Here is a 23,467-nt window from a genome sequence, read left to right as displayed (position 1 = left end):
TGCTAAACCGTTCTGTGGAAGACTGAGGCCCTGGTGTAGTCTTCATCATGTTTTTAGATGGCTCTCTATCCCGCTGGGATGAGAGGGCAAGAATTTCAAGATGTTTCACCTGTGATGAGTTACTGATTTTATTTTCAAATAATGATGCACCATTGTCTGAAATCGGGCTGCCAGCCTAGCTCTGATCAGAAAGGCCACCCACAGTCATTCTTAATCTGGTGTTACAGTTCCAGCTCATTCCATGATGGAGTGTCATGAGAGAGACAGTGTGGTGTCTGCTGGGCTCACTGGGTGGGGCGGGCAGACTAGGAGTGAAGTCTGGGCCGTGAACCGACATGTTGCAGAGAAGGTCCATAACTCGGGGATACTGGCTTTGGGAGGGTGCAAATACAGAAAATATTTAAGCCTGCGTCTCTCAGGATTAAGGAGTTAGTGACTTTCAAATGCTCTGAAAATAAGCAAAGGAGAAGGCAGTCCTATTTGCAGATTTCTTTAACAGACACTCAGAAAGATAGATGATGTGGGCAGTTTGTCTAAATTAAATCTATGTTTTACACATTGCAGAATCGAAATCTCAGAACTATCCTGAATTCAAATCATTTTTCTGCTGCAGGCAATTTTAGATTAGCCTTTAAAAACATATATGAATTGCAAGCAACTGCTGCAGGAAAGAAAAAAAAAGAGCTCAGATGAGGCACATTAAACTTTAAATTCCTTTCAGATCCAATGAAATGACCCCTAATGTTTGATCATATTTCCTTATCAAAACAATCCTGCAGTCGTTCCGTGAGAAAGCATCTGAGGGTTGGAATTGACATGCTCTCCCCCGGGCCTCTCCTGTTTCTTCCCCGTGCGTTGTCACCAGGATATTTTTAGTTCCTGAAACCCAGGCTGTCCTTTCTCCCTCTGACATTATTTGGGTTTCGTGCCCAGCAGGCCTCCGACTAGGCCACGTGTGCTTCGATACCTGACAGCTCAGCTCGCTCGGTGCCTGTGTGTGTGTCTGTGTGTGTAGACAGATCTGTACACAGACCTTCCTGAAGACTGGAAGTTGTGAACTAGCTGAGCGAGGAGAGTGGGCTTTCTCCCACCTCGTGACCCGGAGAGCTGTGCCAGTTTGGCTTAGTTCCCTGATAAGGCAGCTGAAATCAAGCTCTTTGGGAGTGATGAGACTGACTGGAGCCCCAGCCCACGTGTCCCCCTTCCTTCCACCCCTTAGACCTGGGCTGGCCGGGGTCTTGGCAGCTCCCTCAGTGATGAGGGAAACTTGGCTCCTCTCGGCCTCATTGTTTTCCTGTGCTCAGGGTTCCAGTGTTTTTCCTTCTTCTCCTCCCAAGGTCACGGGGTCGCCTCCATCTCTGATCTCTCTTCCTCCTCTGTGCTGTCTGCCCAGACTCTTCCTGGCTTACCAGCTCACCTATCACACTGTATTTGTTATGCCCCTTTCCTTCCAACTGCCCCTTCCCATACCCACTAACACATGAAAATCACAATTTAAATAAATCTCTCTCCTACACCAATAAAGGGCAAATTTGAAACAATTTCCTTCAAGGTTTCCCCGCTTTCCTTGCTCTCTCCTCTTCCATTCTCCTTTCTTCCTTCCTATCCCTTCTTCCTCTCCTGATTTTTCCTTTCTGCCTCTTCCTCCGTTTCACTCTGGGAGCTGGACTGAATTAAGAATCACAAATGTGTGCTTGGAGAAACCTTATCTGAAACAAACCAACAAAAACCCATGGGCTGGTTCGAGGTCGTTCTCTAACTGTTTATGACCAACTTCCAACGTGGCAATCAGTCCGTTCTGTTAGTCCATTCATTGCCTCCTTGTTCATCGGCTCAGAAGAGTTCCAGATCCGACTTCTTCAAATCAGGTCAGGTCATGCTGTGCTGCCTCCAGCCTGATGTGACGTGTACTGTGCAGGGAATGAACAAGGCTAGTAAATGTTTCCTGTCTCTAGGGCTCGCCGCTGCTTCCAATATTCTGGCAAACCAAATGGAAGAACTTCTCTGTCTGGGAAATTCTGCAAGTAAACTTGGACGTATTTATTCACTGGAATTTGAACCTGAGCCAAACAGGTCACTCAAAACCAGTTTCCACTCAGCAAACCCGTGTTGTGAAAGTTTGCATGCGTTTGGGCAGGAAACAGAACATTAAGGAGTTTACAGATCTTTAAAAATCCATGACTTTTAGACATTCAGAAAAAAAATTACTCCCTGGGGAATGAAGTAAGACCTTGAGAATCTGTAATTGAAAGTATCTGATCCAAATTGGATCTGAGGATCCTCCTAGCTGTGAATTTATATATTTATTTATTATGTCCACCTGAAATATTCATGCTGTGTATCTCTAGGACTCTTCAACCCTATCGTTGACCCAAATAATGCTTAAAAAAATATCCAAGCACTTGGGGAGCAGCCAGCCCTGATTATTTAGGAACTGGTAATGTGGTTTATTAATTACTCAGGCTGCTCACTCCTGCCTGTCCTCTGTCTTTTGCTATGCTATTTGTCTCCTTCCAGGGACATCACACCTTCACTGAATCCCATCCGTCCTTGCCTCAGAGGCGTCCCCTGGAAGATCCCCCCGCCAATGCATCACCATATATCATCTCCCTTTGTTTGTGCTCTGTCAACCAGTTTTCAATTTATTTTGAATTCAGTTTATGATTAAAGTTTAATGAGATCCAATCAAGTGCTTTTCTCAAATCAAGATGCTGCTGCAGTCTCATCCACATCCTCTGCTGTAACCGCACGAAGGAGAGCGGCCACAGGCTCCCAGCCTGGGGGTTCATTAGGAGACACAGGTGGCCTGTATCCATGCCTCCTGAGTTTCAAGGTGAATGGTTCTCAGACATAGTTATTCCAGACGCTTCAAGGGGTTTCTCAGCTCCCTCCATCCCTTTCTCCCCCGCCTGCCCCGCAAATAGCTGTACAACTCAGTGCTCCCAACTGAGATACAAATGGCCACTTGCACCGGCTCTGGTGCTGACTTGCTTGGATTTGAATCCCAGCTATGCTACCTACTGGCCATGCGATCTTGGGAAAGTTACTTAACCTCCCCGTGCCTCAGTTTCCCCATCTGTAAAATGGGACTGACAGTCATACCTATCAAATAGGGCAGCTGTGAGTATGAAATAAGCTAATACATGTAAAACACTTGGAATAATAGTTGACACATAATAACATTTAATAAATGTTAACAATTGTTACTAACAAAGGGTGAGGTTTCTTAAGGATATCCATTTCATTAGGTTTATATTTTGATGCATCAGCATAATCTATATCAGAGCTTGGTAAACTATAACCCTCAGGCCAAAGGTGGCCCATGGTCTGTTTTTGTACCAGCCTATCACTAAGAATGGTTTTATATAAATATATATTTTTTATTGAGATATCTCTGCTTTCTTTTCTTTTCTTTTTTTTTTAAACTTTTTCTTAACATTATGATAGTTTACAACCTTGTGACATTTCAGTTGTACATTATTGTTAGTCGTGTTGTAGGTACACCCCTTCACCCTTTGTGCCCTCCCCCCAACCTCCCTTTCCCCTGGTAACCACCAATCAGTTCTCTTTGTCTATATGTTTAACTTCCACCTATGAGTGGAGTCGTGCAGAGTTTGTCTTTGTCTGTCTGGCTTATTTCACTTAACATAATACCCTCAAGGTCCCTCCATGTTGTTGTGATGGTTTTATATTTTTAATGGGTTACTTAAAAACAAATAAATAAGAAAGCAGAGTATGAAACAGAGATGGTATGTGGTCCACAAAGCACGAGCTATTTACTATCTGGTTCTTTACAGGAAACGTTTGCCAACCCCCTGATCCATGTGGTTTGATGGAATGAGTTAGGAAGTCTGTAGGCTAGGTTTGGCTGTGACTTTGGAAAAACTACTTAATGTGGCTAGCCTCCATACAACAGGGATAGTAAAGAGAGACCACATACCCCACCTGTGGCCTGGCTTGTTTTAAGGACCAAATGAGATGATGTGTATCGAATGTGCTGGAAATCTACATGTTGGTTGGATGTGATCTCTATACATTAGGTTCATATAATAGTGTTAGCATCCAGGTATAAAACCAGTGAACATAGTCTAGAAAAAGAGTTCCAAAGCCAATTCACTCATTGTTACAAAAATAATAACAAAATAGCCTTTGTTTTTTGAGAGCTTGATATGGGCAGGCCCTATGGTGAGCACTTCTATCCTCATAATACCCCAATGGGGCAAGTTTTGTTATTTTCCCCATTTTACAGATGAGAAAAATGAGGCCTAGAGAAGTTAAGTAATTTTTTCAGGGTCACACATCTAATCATGCAGCTGGCAGGGAAGAATTTAAACCTAGAGAATCTGAATCTAGAGCCTGTGCATTTCAGTACTGCCTATTTTCCCACTTCCCAGAAGCATGTGTTGATTCCGGTGAGCTGAGCTGGAAGGTAGAAGCCGCAGTTAACTGTGAATGTGGACGTCAGATCTGTGCACGTGCCCTGAGAAGGACTTGTTTCCCACATCAGCCAGGGTGGGGTCTAATGGACATGCAGAAGGGGAGGCAGGAATAACGGGAGGAAAAGAAGCTTTGGATGAACGGTGAGATCAGAAAGGCAGTGTTGTGAAGACTACCAGGCTCTGTCTCAGGAAACTAATAATTTAATGCGGGATGTGCTGGGGGAGAAAAGGTTGCCAGGAACAGACATGAGCACAGAGTTGGAGGCGCTCGGGGGGTTGACTGAGAGCTGTGTGCAGAGAGAGAGAAAAGGAGAGAGGGAGAGAGGATGGGGAATTCTGTGAATGAGACACCAGGGAGCATGGTCTCATGGGATGTCAAAACTGCTGACGTCTAGATAAGATCTGTCTGCAAAACTGGGCTATTTCGGGTAGAGTGAGAGAAAGGTCTCAGGCCTGAGGAGGCAGAAAGGAAGCCAAAGAGAGAGACTTGGACAGAGAAAAACTGACAGAGAGAAAGGTGCGGTCAGAATCCAAGAGCTAACGGTTGCGTGCAGTCCAAAGGCCGATGCGATTCCAGAGAAGGAAAACCACCGCCTCTTGGGTCAGCTCAGAGGGAGTAAGACCTAGACTCACGTGCATGGCTGGTGCAGCCTCGCTCTGAGTACCTGGGGCCAGCGCCCCGTTCCTAGCTTGTGCCTACCCTGTGCCCAGCCGGGCAAATGTTCTCACCCTCTGCTCAACGGTCTTCGCATTTGAAGGGAGCGTTCACTGTCCTCTGGGTGGTCTCAGGAGTGCCTCCCTTGCATCGGTCCTTAAGCTTTGAGAACATCAGAATTACTAGTGGAGCTTTGCCTGTTCTTTTCTTTCCTTTTATCTTTTAGGTAGATATATGGGCAGTTGGTACAAAATTTAAAAGGTATAAAATGCTCCCTCCTGCCCCCGTTCCAGTCACCCAGTTCCCTTCCCAGAGGCAACCGCTGTTCTGAATTTCTGATGAGATGGCATGTGCATAGACGACCTTAGATCGTCCAAAGGGCAGCAGACGCTACACACTGTTCTGCTCTCTACTTTTTTTTAACTTAACCACAAGTCTTGGAGATAGTTCCACATCAGTTCACACGGCACTTCCTCAGTCTTTTTTAAAAGATGCAGAGTCCTCGTTGCACAGCTGGACCACAGTTTTAAAAATCAGAATTTTTTTGCACAAGTGGGTTGCTTCTAGTCTTTGCTGTTATAACATGGCTGCATGGTCTATCTTTATAGCCTCTTCATTTCATGCAAGACGCATGCATCTCTGTAGAGGAAATTCTTAGAAGCGAAATTACTAGTGAAAGTAATTGCAAAGGGAATACGCTTTTTAAATTCTGGCAGTTATTGCCCAATTGTACAGGTTACACTGCCCTTGGCAAAGGATGAGAGAACCCAGTCACCTATGGGACTGAAACCAAAATATACAGGAGCCCTGGCCCCATCTCAGAACTCTAGGTGTGGGGCCTGGGCTCCTGAAGTGTGAGCCTCAGAAAGGGGCTCTGAACTCCTTTGGGTTCCCCCAGGGATTTTCCGGGGTGAGGTAGACATGGCTCTTGTCCTCCTGGCCTAAGAGGCCTCAGCTGCTCCCAGCCTTTCTGAGCTCAGCCTCGGTGCTGATGTGCCCAAGACTGTCCAGGGCTCGTGGGGTCCTGGCTGTCAGGTCATCTGTCCCCCTCGGGGGTCAGAGACTTCTCCTCTAGGTCATGGCTAGAAAACAGGGCTTTTCTACTTCGATCCAAGTGCCTCCCTTGTCAGGGGTTGGGGCACAGGCCGTGCCACGGTTACAGCTGCATGGACATCATATGGAAAAGCCCTGGAATAAAACGGGAAAAATGGAAATAATTAGGAGTGGTGAGATACTGATTGATTTTTTTTTAAATGTGTGGTATTTTACAAAACTGACATCAAAGACCAAAAAATACAACTGCCATTTCCGACACAACCCACTAATCTGCCTGTGGCCCTCTGATGTGGCATTTGTGTGTACTTATTCTCTTACCCTCACCCTCAGAAGGGTGGCAGGGTTTGTTCTGCCAGTTCTGGTGGGGTCGAGGGCTGGGAGGGGCCCACGTGGCAGCTACAGGCGTGCCCCACCCTCCGCTGCTCTGTGCGAGGCTCTGAGGATGCGCGAACAGACCAGCTGCCTCCCCGTCTGGAGCAGAACAGCACATGTTCCCATCCCGCGAGGTGGTGAAATCACCTTTATTCTGCAAGTGAGGGTCAAGTCAACCCTGCCCATGGGTGGGACCTCTTTAGGCATGGCCCAGGCCACCTTAGGGCCTGACACTTAGAGGAAGAAAGAAAGGAAGAAGGAAGGGTTGCCATGTGGTATAATTTTAAGAACTCTGAGGACTTGGCCCATCACATCCTCCCTGCTACCCCAATGGAGCCTGACATTCTCACTGTCAGTGGCCCTTCCAGCTACGCAGATCTGTTCCCTCTCTGAATCAGGCATCAATCGATTATTCATTCAACAAATATTTATTGAGCCCCTACTATGGTGCTGAGAATATAGCTGTGAACAGAATAGGCAAAAACATGCCCTCATGATGTTTACATTCTGGGAGGAGGGAGGAGACAATAAACAAACAAGGAATATTTAGGTATTTGTATTTATAACATACGTTTTGTAGTATGTATGATGGTGATAACTGCTAGAGAGGATGGTAAGCAGGGATGAGAGACAAGGGAACAAGAGGGGCATGTATGAATTGTAGAGAAAGTGACCAGGGAGCCCTCACTGAGAAAGTGACAGTTGAATAAAGACCTGAAGGAGAAAGGAAGCAAGCCATGCAGATATGCAGAGGAAGAGTGTTCCAAGGAGAAGAAACAGCAAGTGCAAAGGCCCTGGGGTAGGGCCTTTGATTTCCCGTATTAGTTTTCTCTCTTGAGCTGGATCACAAGCAACTTGAAGGTAGCAATAATGTTTTATATGTCTTTAGAAATGATTTTGATTACCTTTCACTGTATACTCTCTTGTACCTCTTAAATTTTGTATCACTTGTAGGTATTACCTATTATAAAACATTTTTTAATTGAGCTTATGGCTCAGAAGGGGGATACACAGCATAGAGCTGGACACACAGTAGGGCTCAGTAATAATTTGCTGTTTGAATATTTGATAGTGACACATTGAAAACATCAGGGTCCACTTTGTCTTTTAAAGATTACCCATCCTGTTGCTTTCCTGAGAGGCTGTTTAGTGACAGGCCAGGTTTATTTACTACCATCAAAAGGGCCATTTGGTTCTTTTCCAACCAGTTTTAACTGTGGAATTTCCACCATGGGATGGCCCTCAGATTTCCGGTTACATGAGAGGACTATACTTGTCACCTTTTTTATTAGCTTCCTCCGAGCCCCTGAAAGCTCCTCAGCCAAAAGAGTAGAATTTGCAATTTTTTTTTTTTTTTTTTAAGGGAAGCGTGTCTAAGGCATTCACAGTTGAAAACCCAGGGAGAATGTAAACAGTCAGCGGTACCTGGAGTGCAGGCAGTGGAAGCGAACTGCATAGCAGGAGAAAGGGGACAGAATTTGGTCCTCTTACTAGGTGGCTCACTCGCCTGTCTCTTTGCCCTCCCGTCAGCCGTGGGCCCACAGACGCTGGCAGGAGCTTACACAACACTCGAGCCAGTGCTTCAGAAAACACTTTTGTTTCCGGACCCGCTGAAGAGCATGTCGTATGGCACGTCCACTTCATAGCTGTAGAAAAACTGTGAGAAAGAAAGGAAAACAATGACAATCATTTAAAAATAATGGTGGAAATATTTGTGTTTCGGGTAGGTTCCTGTTCATTTTTACGGTTTATCAATTTTATCTATTTAGGTGATGAGGTCTCTTTTCTGCAGAGCCAAGGGACAAGAGGCACACCCAGCCTGGACAGCAGCCTAGAAAGGAGACATCCAGGAGAAGAGGAAGACTGAGGCACGGAGGGAGGGCCAGCCAAGAGTTAGAAGCTGAAGGAGTTTTCTGTTGTCCCAGAGAACAGTACAAAGGTTGTCCGCAGCAGATTTCTAAGTTTGATACCAAGCGAGGGTGCGAGAGATGTTAAATAGTATTCATTTGGCAGGGAACGGAGAGGCAAGCTGAGGTGTCTTCCTATAGGCAGTGAAGATAAATTTGGTAGGAAACTGTCAGCGCCACCTCTGCTCCGAGGTCCAGTACTTTAAAATGGATGCTGTCATGTTGCCATTGGGCTGGGTACAGGGCTCAAGAGAAAGTGAATTCATATTTTTTCAAAACTTGTCTTAGAACAATAATTGATGTACATCATGATTTCAGATACAGTAAGTCCTCAGTAAATGTCTGAAATTCTCCATGGATCTAAAATAGAAATTTAAAAATTCACCACCACCGGCACCACCGCTTTTCTTTGTAGGGAATTTGAAGGATGCTATGTACAGGGCTTGCATAGAACGAACCTCAGGGACTTTTTTCCCCCACTCCTGCCCTCCCACTCCACCTGCTCGGGAGCCTTCTGCAGGCCTCCAGTCACTCCTGTGCTGTCTTGTCCCTGGCCTGCCTCCTTCCTTCCCCTGGAGCCTTGGCGTCCTGGGGCATCATCTCTACCCATCTAATGATAAGAGGAGGCTAATTTTCTTTCTCATTTTGTTATGTTGATTAAGAGTTCTATTTTTATATTCCTAGACAGTCCAATATTACCTGGACTGTGGGCTGAATGCTCAGTGGGCTAAAGGCTCGTTTAGCAAGCCCTGCAAGTTCAGCTACCACATCACAAACCAGATGGGCATGGCTACCTTAATTGCAGGAAAATGCCGGAGGGAATTAAGTCCTCCAAACAACCTATAGTTGTTAGGTGGAAAATGTCACTTTGACCTTTTTTCAGTGCTTTTTAACTCAGGCTTTCTTTTTCGTTTTTAAAAAAATTTTGATGAGGCAATAGTCACACGAAGCAAAATTTTAAAAGTTCAAAAGGGGAAAATTCCTCCTCTCCCTACCCTCCCCCCCCCCAGCTTATTTCCATGCTCAGAGGAAACCAGTGTACACATGTCTTGTGTATGCTCCACACATGTCTTATACATCTACAAGCACACACGAAGCAGCCCACATTATGATAATTTCTCTTTCCTCTGGCCCTTGATTTTCAGCTGTGTCTTCCCCTTGTGCTGTCTACCACACGATGGTCCAGCCACATTCTTTGAATCGCCTTCCAGATAAAAATATCTTAATAAGCATCAGTGCCTTTGCCTGGAGGATAAGGGAACAGCTTTATGTGATTGGGGCTCTGCAAGCACGTTGGTGTCACACGACTGTTAATTTAAACCACATCTTGAACGAGGTCTCTTAAGGTCATAAAGTGAGGACTCCATGAAAAGATCTGTCTTCTAAGGCTGTGGCGTGTTTTCTCTTGTTCCAGAAACTAGAATGCGCCGAAGCATTCCCGTGGAGGTTGATGAATCAGAACCATACCCAAGTCAGTTACTGAAATCAATCCCACAATATTCCCCGGAAGAGGAATCAGAACCACCTGCTCCGAACATAAGGAACATGGCGCCCAACAGCCCGTCTGTGCCCCAAATGCCTCACTATTCCTCGGGAGACTTTTCCCAGGCTTACCCACCCCTGAAACTTGCAAATCACCGGCGCCCTGTGTCCCAGGAGGTCACCTGCCTGCGCACTAAAGTTCTGGAGGAGAGCGAAGACAGCTTCTGGAGGAGACACCCAGACCCGGGCAAAGATCTTCCCTCGGGCTCTTCTGCAGCCAGCGAGTCTAAGTCTGAGTCTGAGTCTTTGGTTGGAGCCTTCCCGCCGGAGCATCAGTTTTTATTTATGGAAAAACGCAATCAATGGCTGGAATCTCAGCTTTCAGCAGCTTCTCCTGACACTGGCCATGACTCAGACAAATCAGACCAAAGTTTGCCTAATGCCTCAGTAGACTCCTCGGGCAGGAGCCAAGAGATGGCCCCACAGCCCCAGCTTCAGCCCCACAGGAACCGAGCAGCCCCGGATCTGCCTACAATAGACACGGGGTATGATTCCCAGCCCCAGGACGTCCTGGGCATCAGGCAGCTGGAAAGGCCCCTGCCCCTCACCTCCGTGTGTTACCCCCAAGACCTTCCCAGACCTCTCAGGTCCAGAGAGTTCCATCAGTTTGAACTTCAGAGGTATCCAGCGTGTGCACAGATGCTGCCTCCCAACCTCTCCCCACAGGCTCAGTGGAACTATCATTACCATTGTCCCGGAGGTCCCGATCACCAGGCGCCATGTAAGTGAGTTTTACGTTGCGTCGCATCACTAGACAGAATGCAGGGAGGGCCTTCTTCTTCCCATAGTGGCTTTCCATGTGTGGTTCCATTTGCAAGGGGCTTTAGAAGAATGCTTTATCTTAGCCCAAAGCTGTCCCACTTGGGACCCGCTTCTCCAGGAACCTTTAAGGAAAAAACAAATTCCTCTGCTAGGTTCGTTCACCTGCCTAGAGGTAGGAAGATGAGCCAAATGATTTTAAGAAAGCTTGTTTGTTGTCTGAATTCTTGAGCATCTGGGTTCTTCCCCATCTGCATGCTTCTTCCCCATCTTAGATTTGGCAGAGAAAGGGGCCTTCTGTCAAAAAAATCAGAAGGTGCCCAGAATGTCACTGAGACTCTGGATTCATGCCATTATTGAAGATCAGGGTGCTCCCGATTCTCTTGCTTGAACCCCTTTGGCGACTTGAGCCATCGGCCTCTATCTTCTGTTCTAGCCACGCCCACGGACTGGTGTCCCCTCAGCTTGTCCAGCTGATTCACATGTCCAAGCATTTGCCCATGTTCTTCTCTCCGTCCAGGATGTTCTTCTCCTTCTTGTGTGTTTGACCCAGTTTTATACCTCTTTTATTTTTTTTACAGCTTTATTGAGATTTAATCTCAACATCCTGTAAGGTTTCACATACTATAAGGTTCACCCTTTGCTCATTTTAAGTGTACAAGTCAATGAATTGTAGTATATTTACAGAGTTATACAACCATCACCATATGTCCTTTTGTTTGTTTGCTTGTGAGGAAGATTTGCCCTGAGCTAACATCCATTGCCAATCTTCCTCTTTTTTTTTTTTGGCTTGAGGAAGATTAGCCCTGAGCTAACATTGTGCCAATCTTCCTCTGCTTTGTATGTGAGATGTCGCCCCAGCATGGCTGATGAGTGGAGCAGGTCCACACCTGGGATCCGAACCTGCAAACCCAGGCCACTGAAGCAGACAGTGTGGAACTTTAACCACTCGGCCATGGGGCTGGCCCCCGATATATGTCTGTTAAGACTCAGCTCAAGTGTCCCTCTGGAAACCTCCCCAGATCAGTCCCTCTTTCCGGTTCTCTCTTTCCTTGTGCTCTGCCTGTTGAGGCTCCTACTACCAGTATGGCACCTACTTAGGGACTTTTCTACCTCTCCTGCCAGACTGCAAACTTTTGCACATCAGCAAAGGTATATTTTCAATCCATAATTCCCCAGCATTTAGCACAGTGACTAGCACACGCTAGACTCTCAATAAATTATTTCTGAACGAGTGAATGAATGAATAATATGTATCAGCGCATTAAGCATCTCTGAAAGTGATAAAGTCTTAGATTGAGATAAAAAGCCCATCACAGTTCTGGATATTAAATCTCTACTGAGGCCACTGGAAAATAATGATAGGGCTTTACAGATCACATACAGGCCTGTGAGATGTGACATTTTTCTTAGAAAATAAATGCTGTACAAAGGGCAGTTCAAATGGTATAAGAGTCTGACCACGGGCCTGATGCCCAGCTTTAAAATAAATTATAGAAATAATTACAAATGCTGTAATCAACCACGATTTATGTATTTGCACATGTACACTTAGTATAAAGCTTCCAAAAGTGAATGGAGCAGTATAGTAATTCATAATTTAAAAAAAAAAAAGAAGAAGAAGGAAGGAAGTTGAATTAACTTAGAAGAAATAGATAAGAACAAACATAAGGTTGGAGTGAGGCCAGGAGCTGGGGAAGCAGCAGGATTTGGAGAGAAAGAGCCCCTGAGGATGAAAACTGGGCCCAAGGTGTTGGACTTGGGGAAGTCAACTGACTGGGGCTGGTGGACACCACTGCCTGTTCCGAGTGCCCAGGAGTGGGAGGGTGGGTGTGGTGACAGAGTTCCTTCAGCATGAATCACTGAGAACTGAACCGTGGCAGGGTCTGGGTTGTGTTTATTTCTCAATGATTTCCAGGTTAAAAGGGATTAATTTTGTGAGAAGAATACCACAGACTACTTTTTTTTTAAGCATTCTACCTGCATTTAACTTTTCTGATAACAGTAATATTTGTTCACTCTCAAAAGTGAAATATGCCCAAAAGTCCCGTTCATATTTCTGTTACCCAAATGTAATTCCTTATTGGGGTTTTGACATATTTATTTCTGGTTTTTTTCTTTGAATATATATTTACTGTAAAGTTAAAATAATCTCCAGTGACATTCAGTGTACTTCTTCCAGCATCATTTAAAAACGCTGCATATGGGGCTGGCCCCGTGGCTGAGTGGTTAAGTTCTTGTGTTCTGCTTTGGCGGCCCAGGGTTTTGCTGGTTCGGATCCTGGGCATGGACATGGCACCACTCATCAGGCCATGCTGAGGTGGCGTCCCACATACCACAACTAGAAGGACCCACAACTAAAATGTACAACTATGTACTGGGGGGATTTGGGGAGATAAAGCAATTAAAAGAAAAAAAGAGGATTGGCGACAGTTGTTAGCTCAGGTGCCAATCTTTTTTTTTTAAAAAAAAAATGCTGCATAGCATTTCAGCAGATGGATCTACCAAGTTGTTTTTAACCTATTCTCTATTATTGGACATTTTGAAGAGTTTGCAGTTTCTGATCTGATAAGCGATGATATGACAGACATTATGGACATAAGTTTTTATCTGCATTTCTGGTTAATTCCTTAGATTAATGTGTAGAAGTATGAAGACTTAGTCAAGGGCTTTGTGTTCCTAAGTCCCAAGCAGTTGCCTTTATCCACTCACAGGAGAAAGCCTCATCGTGATAGACAAAGAAAGCATTGTCTCATTATAATTTGAGGGTCCCAGGAAGATCTTCCCACTTGAAAGTATTTTTCCCGTGGAAGCCTGAAATGGCACCATTAGCAATCCGGGTCTTCGGAGGTAAGCATTGTCCCCTCCGGGCAGGCTCTTCAACAATGCAAACACTCCGCTGGGAACACTTTGAGTCTCTAATACCTCAGGACCTGCTCTCTTTCATCAGATCCCTGTCCCTGGATCTCTATATTATTTCCTTCTATTGAAGGCGGGAGGAGACTGCTGCCTAGAATCCTGGGAGTGAAGAGAGGTGATGAAAGGCAGAGAGAAGTTAGACGGGAGAGGGGAGCAATTCACAGAAGAGAATATAAACAGCCAATAAGCATATGAAACCAAGCTGAGCATTACTGAATTTAAGAAAAATGTATATATGCAACATTTTTAAAGATACCTTTTTCCTAATTAGGTGTGCAAAGATAAGAAGCCTCAGACAACCAGTGTTAGTGGGGTTATGGGGAAATGAACACTCCCATAGACTCTTGGTAGGAGTGTAAATTGGTACAATCTTCCAGAAGGCAATCTCACTATTGACCAAAGTTTTAAATGTGCTTCCTCTTTGGCTCAGCAGTCTCACTTGTAGCAATCTATCCTGTAGAAACATTAAATGAGCATATAAAAATATACAAACAAGGATGCTTACTAAAGCATTGTTGTATTAGAGTAAAAATGAAAACACCTAAAATGCCTGTCAATAAGAGGACAGATAAGTAATTTGTGATTTATTTATACAATGGACTACTAGGCCTCTGTTACATAGAATAAGATACACATTCTGACATAAAAAAGATTAAGTGGAGAGGCTGGGCCCATGGCCCAGTGGTTGGGTTTGTGTGCTCTGTTTCAGCAGCCCAGGGTTTCGCCAGTTTGGATCCTGGGCGCAGACCTAGCACCGCTCATCAGGCCATGCTGAGGCAGCATCCCACACAGCACAACCAGAAGGACCTACAACTAGAATATACAACTATGTACTGGAGGGCTTTGGGGGTAAGAGGGGAAAAAAAAGGAGAAGATTGGCAAGAGATGTTAGCTCAGATGCCAATCTTTAGGAAAAACAAAAGATTAAGTGGAAAAGCAAGATGCAGTGTTGATCCCATATGTGATATTTTAAAAAAATATATGTGTTTAAAAACCATACATTAAAAAGTCTGGAAGAATTGCCCCAACTGTTAACAGTGATCATGGAGGGTGGGGGTCAGGGAATTAAGAGGCAGGGAGAGTATCCTTCTAACTTTATATACTTTCATTAAATTTGTTATAGCAAACAAGTATTACTTTTATAATTAAAAAATAAGTAAAAATTAAAAAGAAGGAAGAAAGGTGAGGGGAAATGAGAGTGTACAGGTGGGCTTGTTGTAATTCACTCTGCATGAGCCTTGGCCCTGGCTCCCCAGGGCATCCAGTCACAGAAGGAGGGTCAGTTGGGCCCATTTGGTCAGGAAAGACCAGGGCTTATGGTTTTTCTTCTAGGCTTCACAAGCCCAGAACATCTGCAAAGCCTCCAATAGCAATGGTTCCCATGAAGGTTGCTGCGAGGATTCAGGGGGATAATGTGTTAAAGGCACTAGGAAAGTGGCTGGCTTGTACTAAGCCCTCAATAACGAGCAGCTCTTAGTTATTATTATTATTATTTAAGTGGATCCTGCAGCCCAGCTCTGTCGAGTGCCCCGCTCCTTCCAGATCCCTCTTGCTGGCACAGATTTTAGCATTCAAAGCAGGTGTACAAATGCTTAGTTTCATGTCAGGGCTATAACTGCACTTAATTGCCAACAAAACCACTTCAAAAGAGCTGTTCACCTAAGGGATGTTCATGCAGATGGAAACCATGGCTACGTGGTTCTCCTCAGCGTTAGAAGAGTGTTACTTCCTTATCCATTAATGAAAATATAAATAAATAATGATCACCATGCAAATGGCACAACTTAGCCTTTGCAAGTTAAAGCAAAAATGGTTACTGGTCCCCCCTTTCATGTAAAAAAAGAAAAAGTTTTCAAAGCAGGTGAAAACAAGAAGTGGAATAAGACTATGTTTCTTCCTCACCCAACCCCCTGGAGAAGTTGGCCTCATACGGCCTCAGAATCCTTCCACTGAAGGTTACCAGAATAGAGATCATGGCTGCACAACCAAATAAAACCCATGATGCAAATAAATTGGAAAAAAATGAATATAATAAATCGACTGAGCCCTTATTTTACTGTAAAATTCTTGCTTTCTCTACCAGGGAGATTGAATAAAGTAAAACTGTGGGCACATGCCTACGATTGCTCCTATGGAGCCAAAAAGTGCTTATTTGTCTGCTAGCATGCATGCACAATTAAAAGTATGGAAAAAATTAAACCAGATGGAAGACATGATCAAGAAGGGAGTTGCCTTTCAGGACCCACAGCTGCTTACAGCTGTGGGAGTTCCTGTGACAGTTTACGTTGGTCATTTTGTTTCCTGCTAAACTGACTGCATTATATCATGATTTTTTTGACAACTTAAAAATCAGATTTTATTTTCTCACTCATAAACTCTTTTAATACCATTCTTAATAAGGAAGAAAAATGTTGAATGTTTTGACCAATATGTGGAAAACCTCGTTTAGGATTTGGTTTACAAATTCCAAGTGGTAAAAGCCTAGTAACATGAAGACCGTGTGTAACCAGGCCAAGAGGATCATAAGATTGACAAATAACATACAGTTCTGGGCACCCATTTATGATTGTGCAAGATCTGTATTTTTGTTTTGTGGTTAACACTGCCTCAGAATTGAGGAGTTACCATGCTAACAAATCATTTGTCTATCATATCACCCACCGCCTTCTATTCTCCATTTCCTCCAGAATAAACTCTCTTGATGGAATTTTAGGCACCCAGGACAAGTCAGTGGGGGAGATATTTTTGGGCAGTCATTCTTAAGTCTACCATGTAGGTGGCTGCCGACTTGCATGCCTGTCCTTCTCACACACTAACGAGTGTAGGTTTGTGTTTCAAAACAGACACCCACAGACACGCAGATTTTCTTTCCTTCTCTCTCCATTTATTTTGAGCTACTCAAGGGAACTGTATCCTATTTATCTCTGTTTACCCAGTGCCTAGCCATAGCGGTTCAATAAATATTTGTTGAATGAATAAAAAGAAATCTGTTCCCTACTTCCTGGGGAAAGGAGTGGTCCCTAATCATGAGTAGAGCCTTTGTGATATCAAACCTTGGAAAAGCCATCTTTAATTGTCTTATGGGAGAGGGGAGGAAGGGAGGGAGGTCAATGAGATTTGGAAACAGAACTTGACCATTCATTCATTTATCATTTATCACAAATATTTATCCAGTCCTGTGCTAGGCACTGAGCGTACAGTGGTGAATATGACACATGGCCCAGTTTTCATGAAGTTCAGAGTCTACTGGAGAGACAGATAAGTAGAAATCAGCAAATAAAAGCACAGAGTATAAATGCTGTGAAGGAAATAACTAGGTGTTAGAACAACATTAATAGATAGCATGGCTGGAGGAAGACACATTTGAGCTGAAATCTACAGGATGAGAAGGTTGAGGAAGCAAAGAGCCTGGTGTAGCTAAGGTACCAAAAGCAAGCCGGTGGGGCTGGAACAAGGTGAGCAGGGGGAGAATGATATGCCAGCAGATGAAGGATGCAAGGACCGTGGTAGCGAATTGGATTTTATTCTAAGTTAAACTTCTTCTTTAGGAAAACAGAAAACTGAACTCCATAATCCTGAATAAAGAGCTCAGAACAGTACCTGACACATGGCAAGTCCTCAATAAATGCTCGCCATTATTATAGATACAGTACCCAACGAAACTAGCAAGGCTTGGTCAAAAGAGTAGAATGGGATGATTAAACTTGAACAATGAAAAGGTACTCATTTACCTGATAAGCATAGTTTTCATTTAACAACTTTTCCACACAACCAGCCAAATTCCAGACAAAAGCAGTCAAATTCCATTTACAAAAGGGAAAGCTTATTTTTGATTGATCCTCTGATATCCAATATTTCTTTGTTTTAAACAATCAAAGGACGGCATAGAGGACTCTACTGTCAGTACCTAATTTTAAAAATAGATGAGGTGGATCATTTTCATCTGCTCACGTAAACCAGTATAAGTTTTTACCACAGGTGGCCATTTCAGAAATGAAAGTTCCAGCTAATCAAACACTTAGCTCACAAGCCTTAGTGATTTTAATGATATGATTTGTTGCTATGAGACAAAAACATGTTGTGCGGGAAATAATCTGTTAGAAATCATATGACCTTGATTCAAAGGCTTTGATTAACAGCACTAACATCCGCTCTCTGGAAAAAAAACAAACCCTATGATTAGAGCTTAGTAGTCCTTTTAAAGCAAATAAAACATTATTAGCCACTTATTAATGGATGTGGGAAGCAAAAATGGCTCCAAACATTAAAAACTCTCAAGGCCACTGGCAAAGTTTCTCCTCTTTTACCTTTTCTTTTCCTTCCTAATCCCAGAAAGAGATACTGAAAAAAATAACCCAAATGGACAGCAGATGAGAAGTAGCCAGTCTAGAAGACCCAAGACCTAGCAAGCAGATGGCTTCTCTTTTCTGTGTGTGTGAAGTTGGCTTTGTGACTATTCAGTCTTCATACATTTATTTTTTGAGCATCCTTTGTGTGCCAGCACTGTGCTTGGAGACATGGTGGCCAACAGACACGGTCCATGCCTTCACAGAGCTTGGATGCCAGTAGGGAAGGCAGACAAGCTGACAAGTAAGCGTCATGCTTACTTACACAGACACGTGATGAGCACCATGAAGAAAATAAAATAGAGGGGATGGGATGAGGCAACTGGGTGAAGGGTTGCGCCTCTTTGAACAGGTGATAGCTGAGCTGAGCCCCGAATGACAAGCAGTTGTTCCATAAAGGTATAGGGCAAAACCATTCTGGGCAGAGAGGGCAAACTCACTCCCAGAGCTGGAGACAAGCTTGAGGTGTTCGAGCTTGTGAAGAAAGACGACCAGGTAGCTGGGCTTGGTGAGCTTGTGAGAGCGTAGTAGGAGATGAGGTGAAGAAGGGCAGAGACTGGATCACGTGGGGTGGATTTTAAGTGCGGTGGGAGATCTCTGGAGGGGTGGAGCTACAGCTGGTTTTGTAAATGGTCCACTCACGTGAGTCTCATCTAAAGCAGGGCTGGCCCCTGCCTGGAGACCTGATGGCACTGGCACTTTTTGCCCCTTTTTCGTTGGGGAAAAGGAGCAGCAGAGGAAAAAGAACAACCTGCCCTGTTGCCTTGAAATTCCAACTGGTGATCGGGATCGCTTGGACTATATCTGACCTGCCCCAGGAAGGCTGTAAAAGCAAAACCTCTGTGGTGTATCTTGTCCCAGACCATAGGGGTCTCTGTGGTCCTGTCTCCCCCTTCTTAGAGATGCCCTCCAAGTCCTGGTCTCCTTTATCAGCCAGGGCTGGGAAAGGCTCAGGCAGATCCTTTTATCCTCCTCGCCTTCCTCAAGCCCCTAATACCATGACTCAGCCTAAGCAACAGCAGGGCAAGGGTCACGGTCAGGGCCAGGAGACCATCTGGGTTGGAGGGGTGTGGTCACTTTTGCCAGAGGAAGCATGACAGGAAAGATCTGGCTGGTGTCATGGATCAAAGCAAATAATAGATTGAATCCAGAGGATCTGATTGTGCTTGAGAGACTGGCTAGAGCGCATTCCCAGGGTCACTCAGCCAAGTTTCCTTAGTCCAGACAGTGGAGACCTGAAGCCAGCCACACTAGTGAACACGCACATTACTTGTTTTCTGTCCTGTCCTCGAGGCCATCACTCCCCTGCATGTTCCCCTAAAAACTTCAATGGCTCCTGACTACCTACCAGACTAAGAGTAAAATTCTTAAGCCACATTCTCACCCCCCACATTCTGGCTCCAACCTACCTTATCTGTTACTTTCTTGCTTACTTGCTAGTTTTATTTCACTTTACATCCTTGCTTGTATCCTACTTACACAGCAGCCAAACTTGAGTATGACTTTTATAATCAGAAAAAGAAAAAGACCAAAAAATATATTGTTTTGAAAAACAAGGTTCCTTCTTGCCCTAACTAGCTGTACCTCCTGGATCATCCAACTTCTTACCTGGGCAGAGGTGGCAATGCTTGGATCACCAGGAGGTGCTCGTAATTTATTTTGTAGGGTTACCCACTTGGCTCTCTCCAGTCCCCTTGTAGGCTGGACCCACCCCTAAGGCGCATGCCCACCGTTTCCTCTCAGATTTCCCACACTGAGCCCCTTCGTGCCTGGACAGGTCCCTCAGAGGCTTCCTCTCTCACCCTTCCTGGGTGTCCTGCATCCCTCCTCTGGCTTTCAGTTGTCTTCTCTCACCTAGTGAGGTAGGCTGCCCTTCTTCCCTTCAGACTGCTGCTTCTGGGCCTGGCTGGGACCATCTTTCTTCTAGATTACACGTTCATATAAGTCACCGCCAGCCCTGGCTGTGCTCCAAGGCCTGCCCTCTCCTGACTGCCCTGGCCCCAAGTGCACGTAGGTTTTAGCAAGAGAAGACCAAGAAAGTTAGGAAGTGTTGCCAACTGGTTGGCTACTTCCCAGAGGTATGAGCCAAGTTTTCATTCATTTACTTCTAAGAGGGAATGGTGAATGCGTGCGTATGTGTGTGTGTGTGTGTGTGTGTGTGTGTGTGTGTGTGTTGTGTCCACTTGGGGGAAGGAAAGGACAGAGTAGTGATTCTGTATCTATCATGAGAAAAATTTCTCCTAGCCTTGTTCTAGAAACTTGGGGAATTACGGTAGGAATGATGGTGTGAGAGAGGTTCTTCATGGTTGGATTATCCTAAGTATCTTATTAAAATAGGGGCCTCTGTGGAGCTTTGTGCTTTCCAATTAGAACACCAAACTCAGGAACTCACAGATGTTTATATTTAGGAGGAAAAGAAAAACAATGACTCAGTTAAATAAAAACCTCTCAAGTAAATAACAGTACAGAAATATGGCAGATATCACGGAGGTGTATCTGGAATCCTCAGTTAGTATCAAGACAAAAATCTGCACTGAGCTTACTCTCCTTTCTCAGGAAGGAGCTAGAATCAATCTGCCCTGTTCTCTTTGCTACAGATGGCCACGACTACCCTCGAGCAGCCTACCAGCAAGCCATCCAGCCGGCTCTGCCTGGGCAGCCCCTACCTAGAGCCAGTGTGAGAGGCGTGCACCCTGTGCAGAGGGTCGTCCTGAATTATCCTAGCCCCTGGGACCAAGAAGAGAGGCCCGCACAAAGAGACAACACCTCCCCAGGACTCCCGAGGTATCAGTAAGTATGACAGGGCCAACTTTCAGATATTTTTAACATGAAAAAGAATGATGCCAGTGCAATCAAGATGTATCAAAACTCTGTGGCTTTGCTACCCATGTCAGTGACCAAGTCACACAGGGGAATGCCCCACAGAGACTTTTTAGGTCAGGAGGAAATGGAAGCTGGTTGACAAGAATGTCTTTACCAGACATATAAAGCCACTGGTGACTAGTCAAAATTCTCTTGAAGGAAAGGCTCTTAAGATGCTAAGTCACTCCCCACTTCTTTTACTTTCAGGTCACCTGGCCTTTTAGTCCATGAGAGAGATCTTTATTTTTATGATGACTGGCTTCCGCTGTTAGGAAGGTCCTTTGTAGACCCTTAGTTTCTATACCTGTTTAAGCACATGTCTTACTTTGAAATTTTAAATTTAATTAGTTCTCAATAGAAATTTAAAATAAGCTATTTTCTTTTGTAATAAAAGCAGTCACTCACGCTGAACATCATTATTAGGTCTTTCCTATACTTATTCCAGGAAAACAATTCTGGTTTCTCTTGACTTCAGTTGTCTAATGCTTTATAGTCATGCACCGCATAATGACATTTCAGTCAATGACAGACCACATGTACAATGGTGGTCCCATAAGATCAGGAGCATAGCCTAGGTGTGTAGCAGGCTATACCATCTAGGTTTGTGTAAGTATATTCTATGATGTTCGCACAACGATGAAATCACCTAATGACATATTTCTCAGAACATATCCCCGTCGTTAAGTGACACATGACTGTACTCATTTTTCTCCTCATTGTTCTCTTTTGACTCTTCAAGTGTTCCTTTTCTCTGAATTTATGGATCTAAAATATATATGAAAAACTCATGTAAATAGAGCTTCCTAATTTATGACAAAATTAGAAAGAGCGTGGATGAAATGTTTGCTCTTGTTCAAGCATAACCTTTATATACCACTCAAAGTAAAACTATATTCTGTTTTGAGAATCAGTATGAAGGTCCTATTAAAGCAGATTCTCAGAAATATAGAAATTGATAATTAGCTCAAAACGTTTATTGAAAGAAAAAAGCCCACTCTATTTACAATAGCAGACCTCTGTTTCCCCTTTATTCAAAAGCTCACAGCCCTCAGATTTTCTTTCCAGACAGGTCCCTTATTTTTTTAAAACAAAATTACATGGAGTTTAAATAATGGAATTAAGTAAAATATGATTTTACAGACAGATAAGCACTCTTGCAGAAGAAATATCTAAAATTCCAAGAAAACAAACAAAACTTAAGCATCTTTATGAAACACGGTTGGTGTTGAATAGGGGAGGCCATAGTAATTTTTAAAATAAACATTTATTTTGAAATAATTCTAGATTTACAGAAGAATTGCAAATATAGTACAGAATAATTGCTTTTGTAACATCAATTCAAGCCTGCTCTGGTCTCCTTGGATTTATTATTTTAGGATAATGAAAAATAAGTTTAGGCAATGAAGCTAATTCTCCTGATACTGAAAATCTGAAAGAGCACCTTAATTCAGAAAGTTTACTCAGTCATTAATCTTCATGATATTGTTTTTATATGGAAGTTTTTGAATATTATCAAGACCTTAACATTTCTTTATCAAATGAGCAATTGTCTTCTATAACAACTAAGCAACTTTGGGTATAAAGAGATTTAATGCATAAAGGATATGGAACTGGATCACCATTAAATGACGGCATATTTTATAGGAATTTTTTCCATATAGTAATAAAAATATAAAATAAAAATAACTTCCTCAAACATTCACATTTTAGAAATATAGTATATTTGAGATTCTGTGTAACTTTATTTTATAATCTGTTACATAAGACTTTCAGAATTTTTGATTACTCTTTTGGGTAAAAATATGAAAACATAAGCAACAATTTATAAAAACTGGCATATACAGATAGATTTTGTAATCAAAACATTTTTAAATTTATAATATAAACAATCTCAAACACACAACAAATAACAAACATCCATGTTCCCACTACCTACATTTTTAAAATGTTAACATACTGCTGCATTTGCTTCAGAGTTTTTTAAGGAAATAAAACACTACGGTTGTAGACCCCCTGTCAGTAAGGATTCACTTACAGAAAACAGAAACAACTCAAGCTATTTTAAGCAGAAGAGAGTTAATACAGGGAATCAGGTGCTTACAAAATTGTTGGAGGTTGCAGCAGCGAGCTTTAGGCTGGGCTTCTAGGAGTGATCCCAGAGCAACACCACAGAACAGGACTCCCAAGAAGCTTCTTCCTCTGTCACGGTCAGAGAGGCAGAGGATCAGAAAGCCCCATGACTCTCCATTCTAGGCCATGCTGCCATAGTACCATCCAGAATCAGGAAGCTGCCACCGCTGCAGCTGTTGGGTCCATTCTGTGCCTACTAGATCTGTACTGGCCAAAAATGGATGCCCACGCCCTGACCTTGACACTGCGAAGCTGATAAAAGGACACTGGGATGCTTCCTGAGGAACTCAGCACCTCGTGACAACACTTTCCAACAGAAACCACAGAAGTGGCACAAGGGTGGTGTCCACTTCCTGCTACTTTCCAAATCACACATGAGTGCGTCTGATTGGTCTCAGCAGAATGTTCAGCGGAATACTGGCAACCAAAAAAATAATGAAGGTGCCCTATGACAATGTGGTAGAAACTTCTTTAAAGGAG

At 43.7% G+C, this 23,467-nt stretch overlaps 1 protein-coding gene and 1 long non-coding RNA gene across 18 annotated transcripts in view; one reads left to right on the top strand and one right to left on the bottom strand.

Moving 5' to 3' along the window:
• Positions 1-23,467, top strand: part of TRAF3IP2 (TRAF3 interacting protein 2) — a 40,400-nt gene that overhangs the window by 2,263 nt on the left and 14,670 nt on the right. For 4 of the 17 annotated variants that reach the window (XM_001504045.7, XM_070225425.1, XM_005596882.4 and 1 more), the window contains exons 2-3: positions 9,844-10,692; positions 20,593-20,785. In XM_001504045.7, the coding sequence (XP_001504095.2) occupies positions 9,852-10,692; positions 20,593-20,785 (1,034 nt within the window). In that variant the 5' untranslated portion in view covers positions 9,844-9,851. Of the gene's footprint in view, positions 1-8,291; positions 8,462-9,574; positions 10,693-20,592; positions 20,786-23,467 lie in introns of all 17 variants that reach the window. The other 13 variants (XM_070225418.1, XM_070225419.1, XM_070225415.1 and 10 more) reach the window with 8 other exon arrangements.
• Positions 2,612-23,317, bottom strand: LOC138916004 (uncharacterized). The gene is made up of 3 exons (XR_011422614.1): positions 22,959-23,317; positions 7,948-8,179; positions 2,612-6,282 (listed from the first exon to the last, which is right to left on the bottom strand). It is a non-coding gene; the product is annotated as an uncharacterized lncRNA (long non-coding RNA).

The sequence above is a fragment of the Equus caballus genome, chromosome 10 (assembly GCF_041296265.1).
Source record: "Equus caballus isolate H_3958 breed thoroughbred chromosome 10, TB-T2T, whole genome shotgun sequence".
NCBI lineage: Eukaryota > Metazoa > Chordata > Mammalia > Perissodactyla > Equidae > Equus > Equus caballus.
Note: the sequence above shows the minus strand (reverse complement) of the source record. Positions and strands in the feature narration are given on the sequence as shown.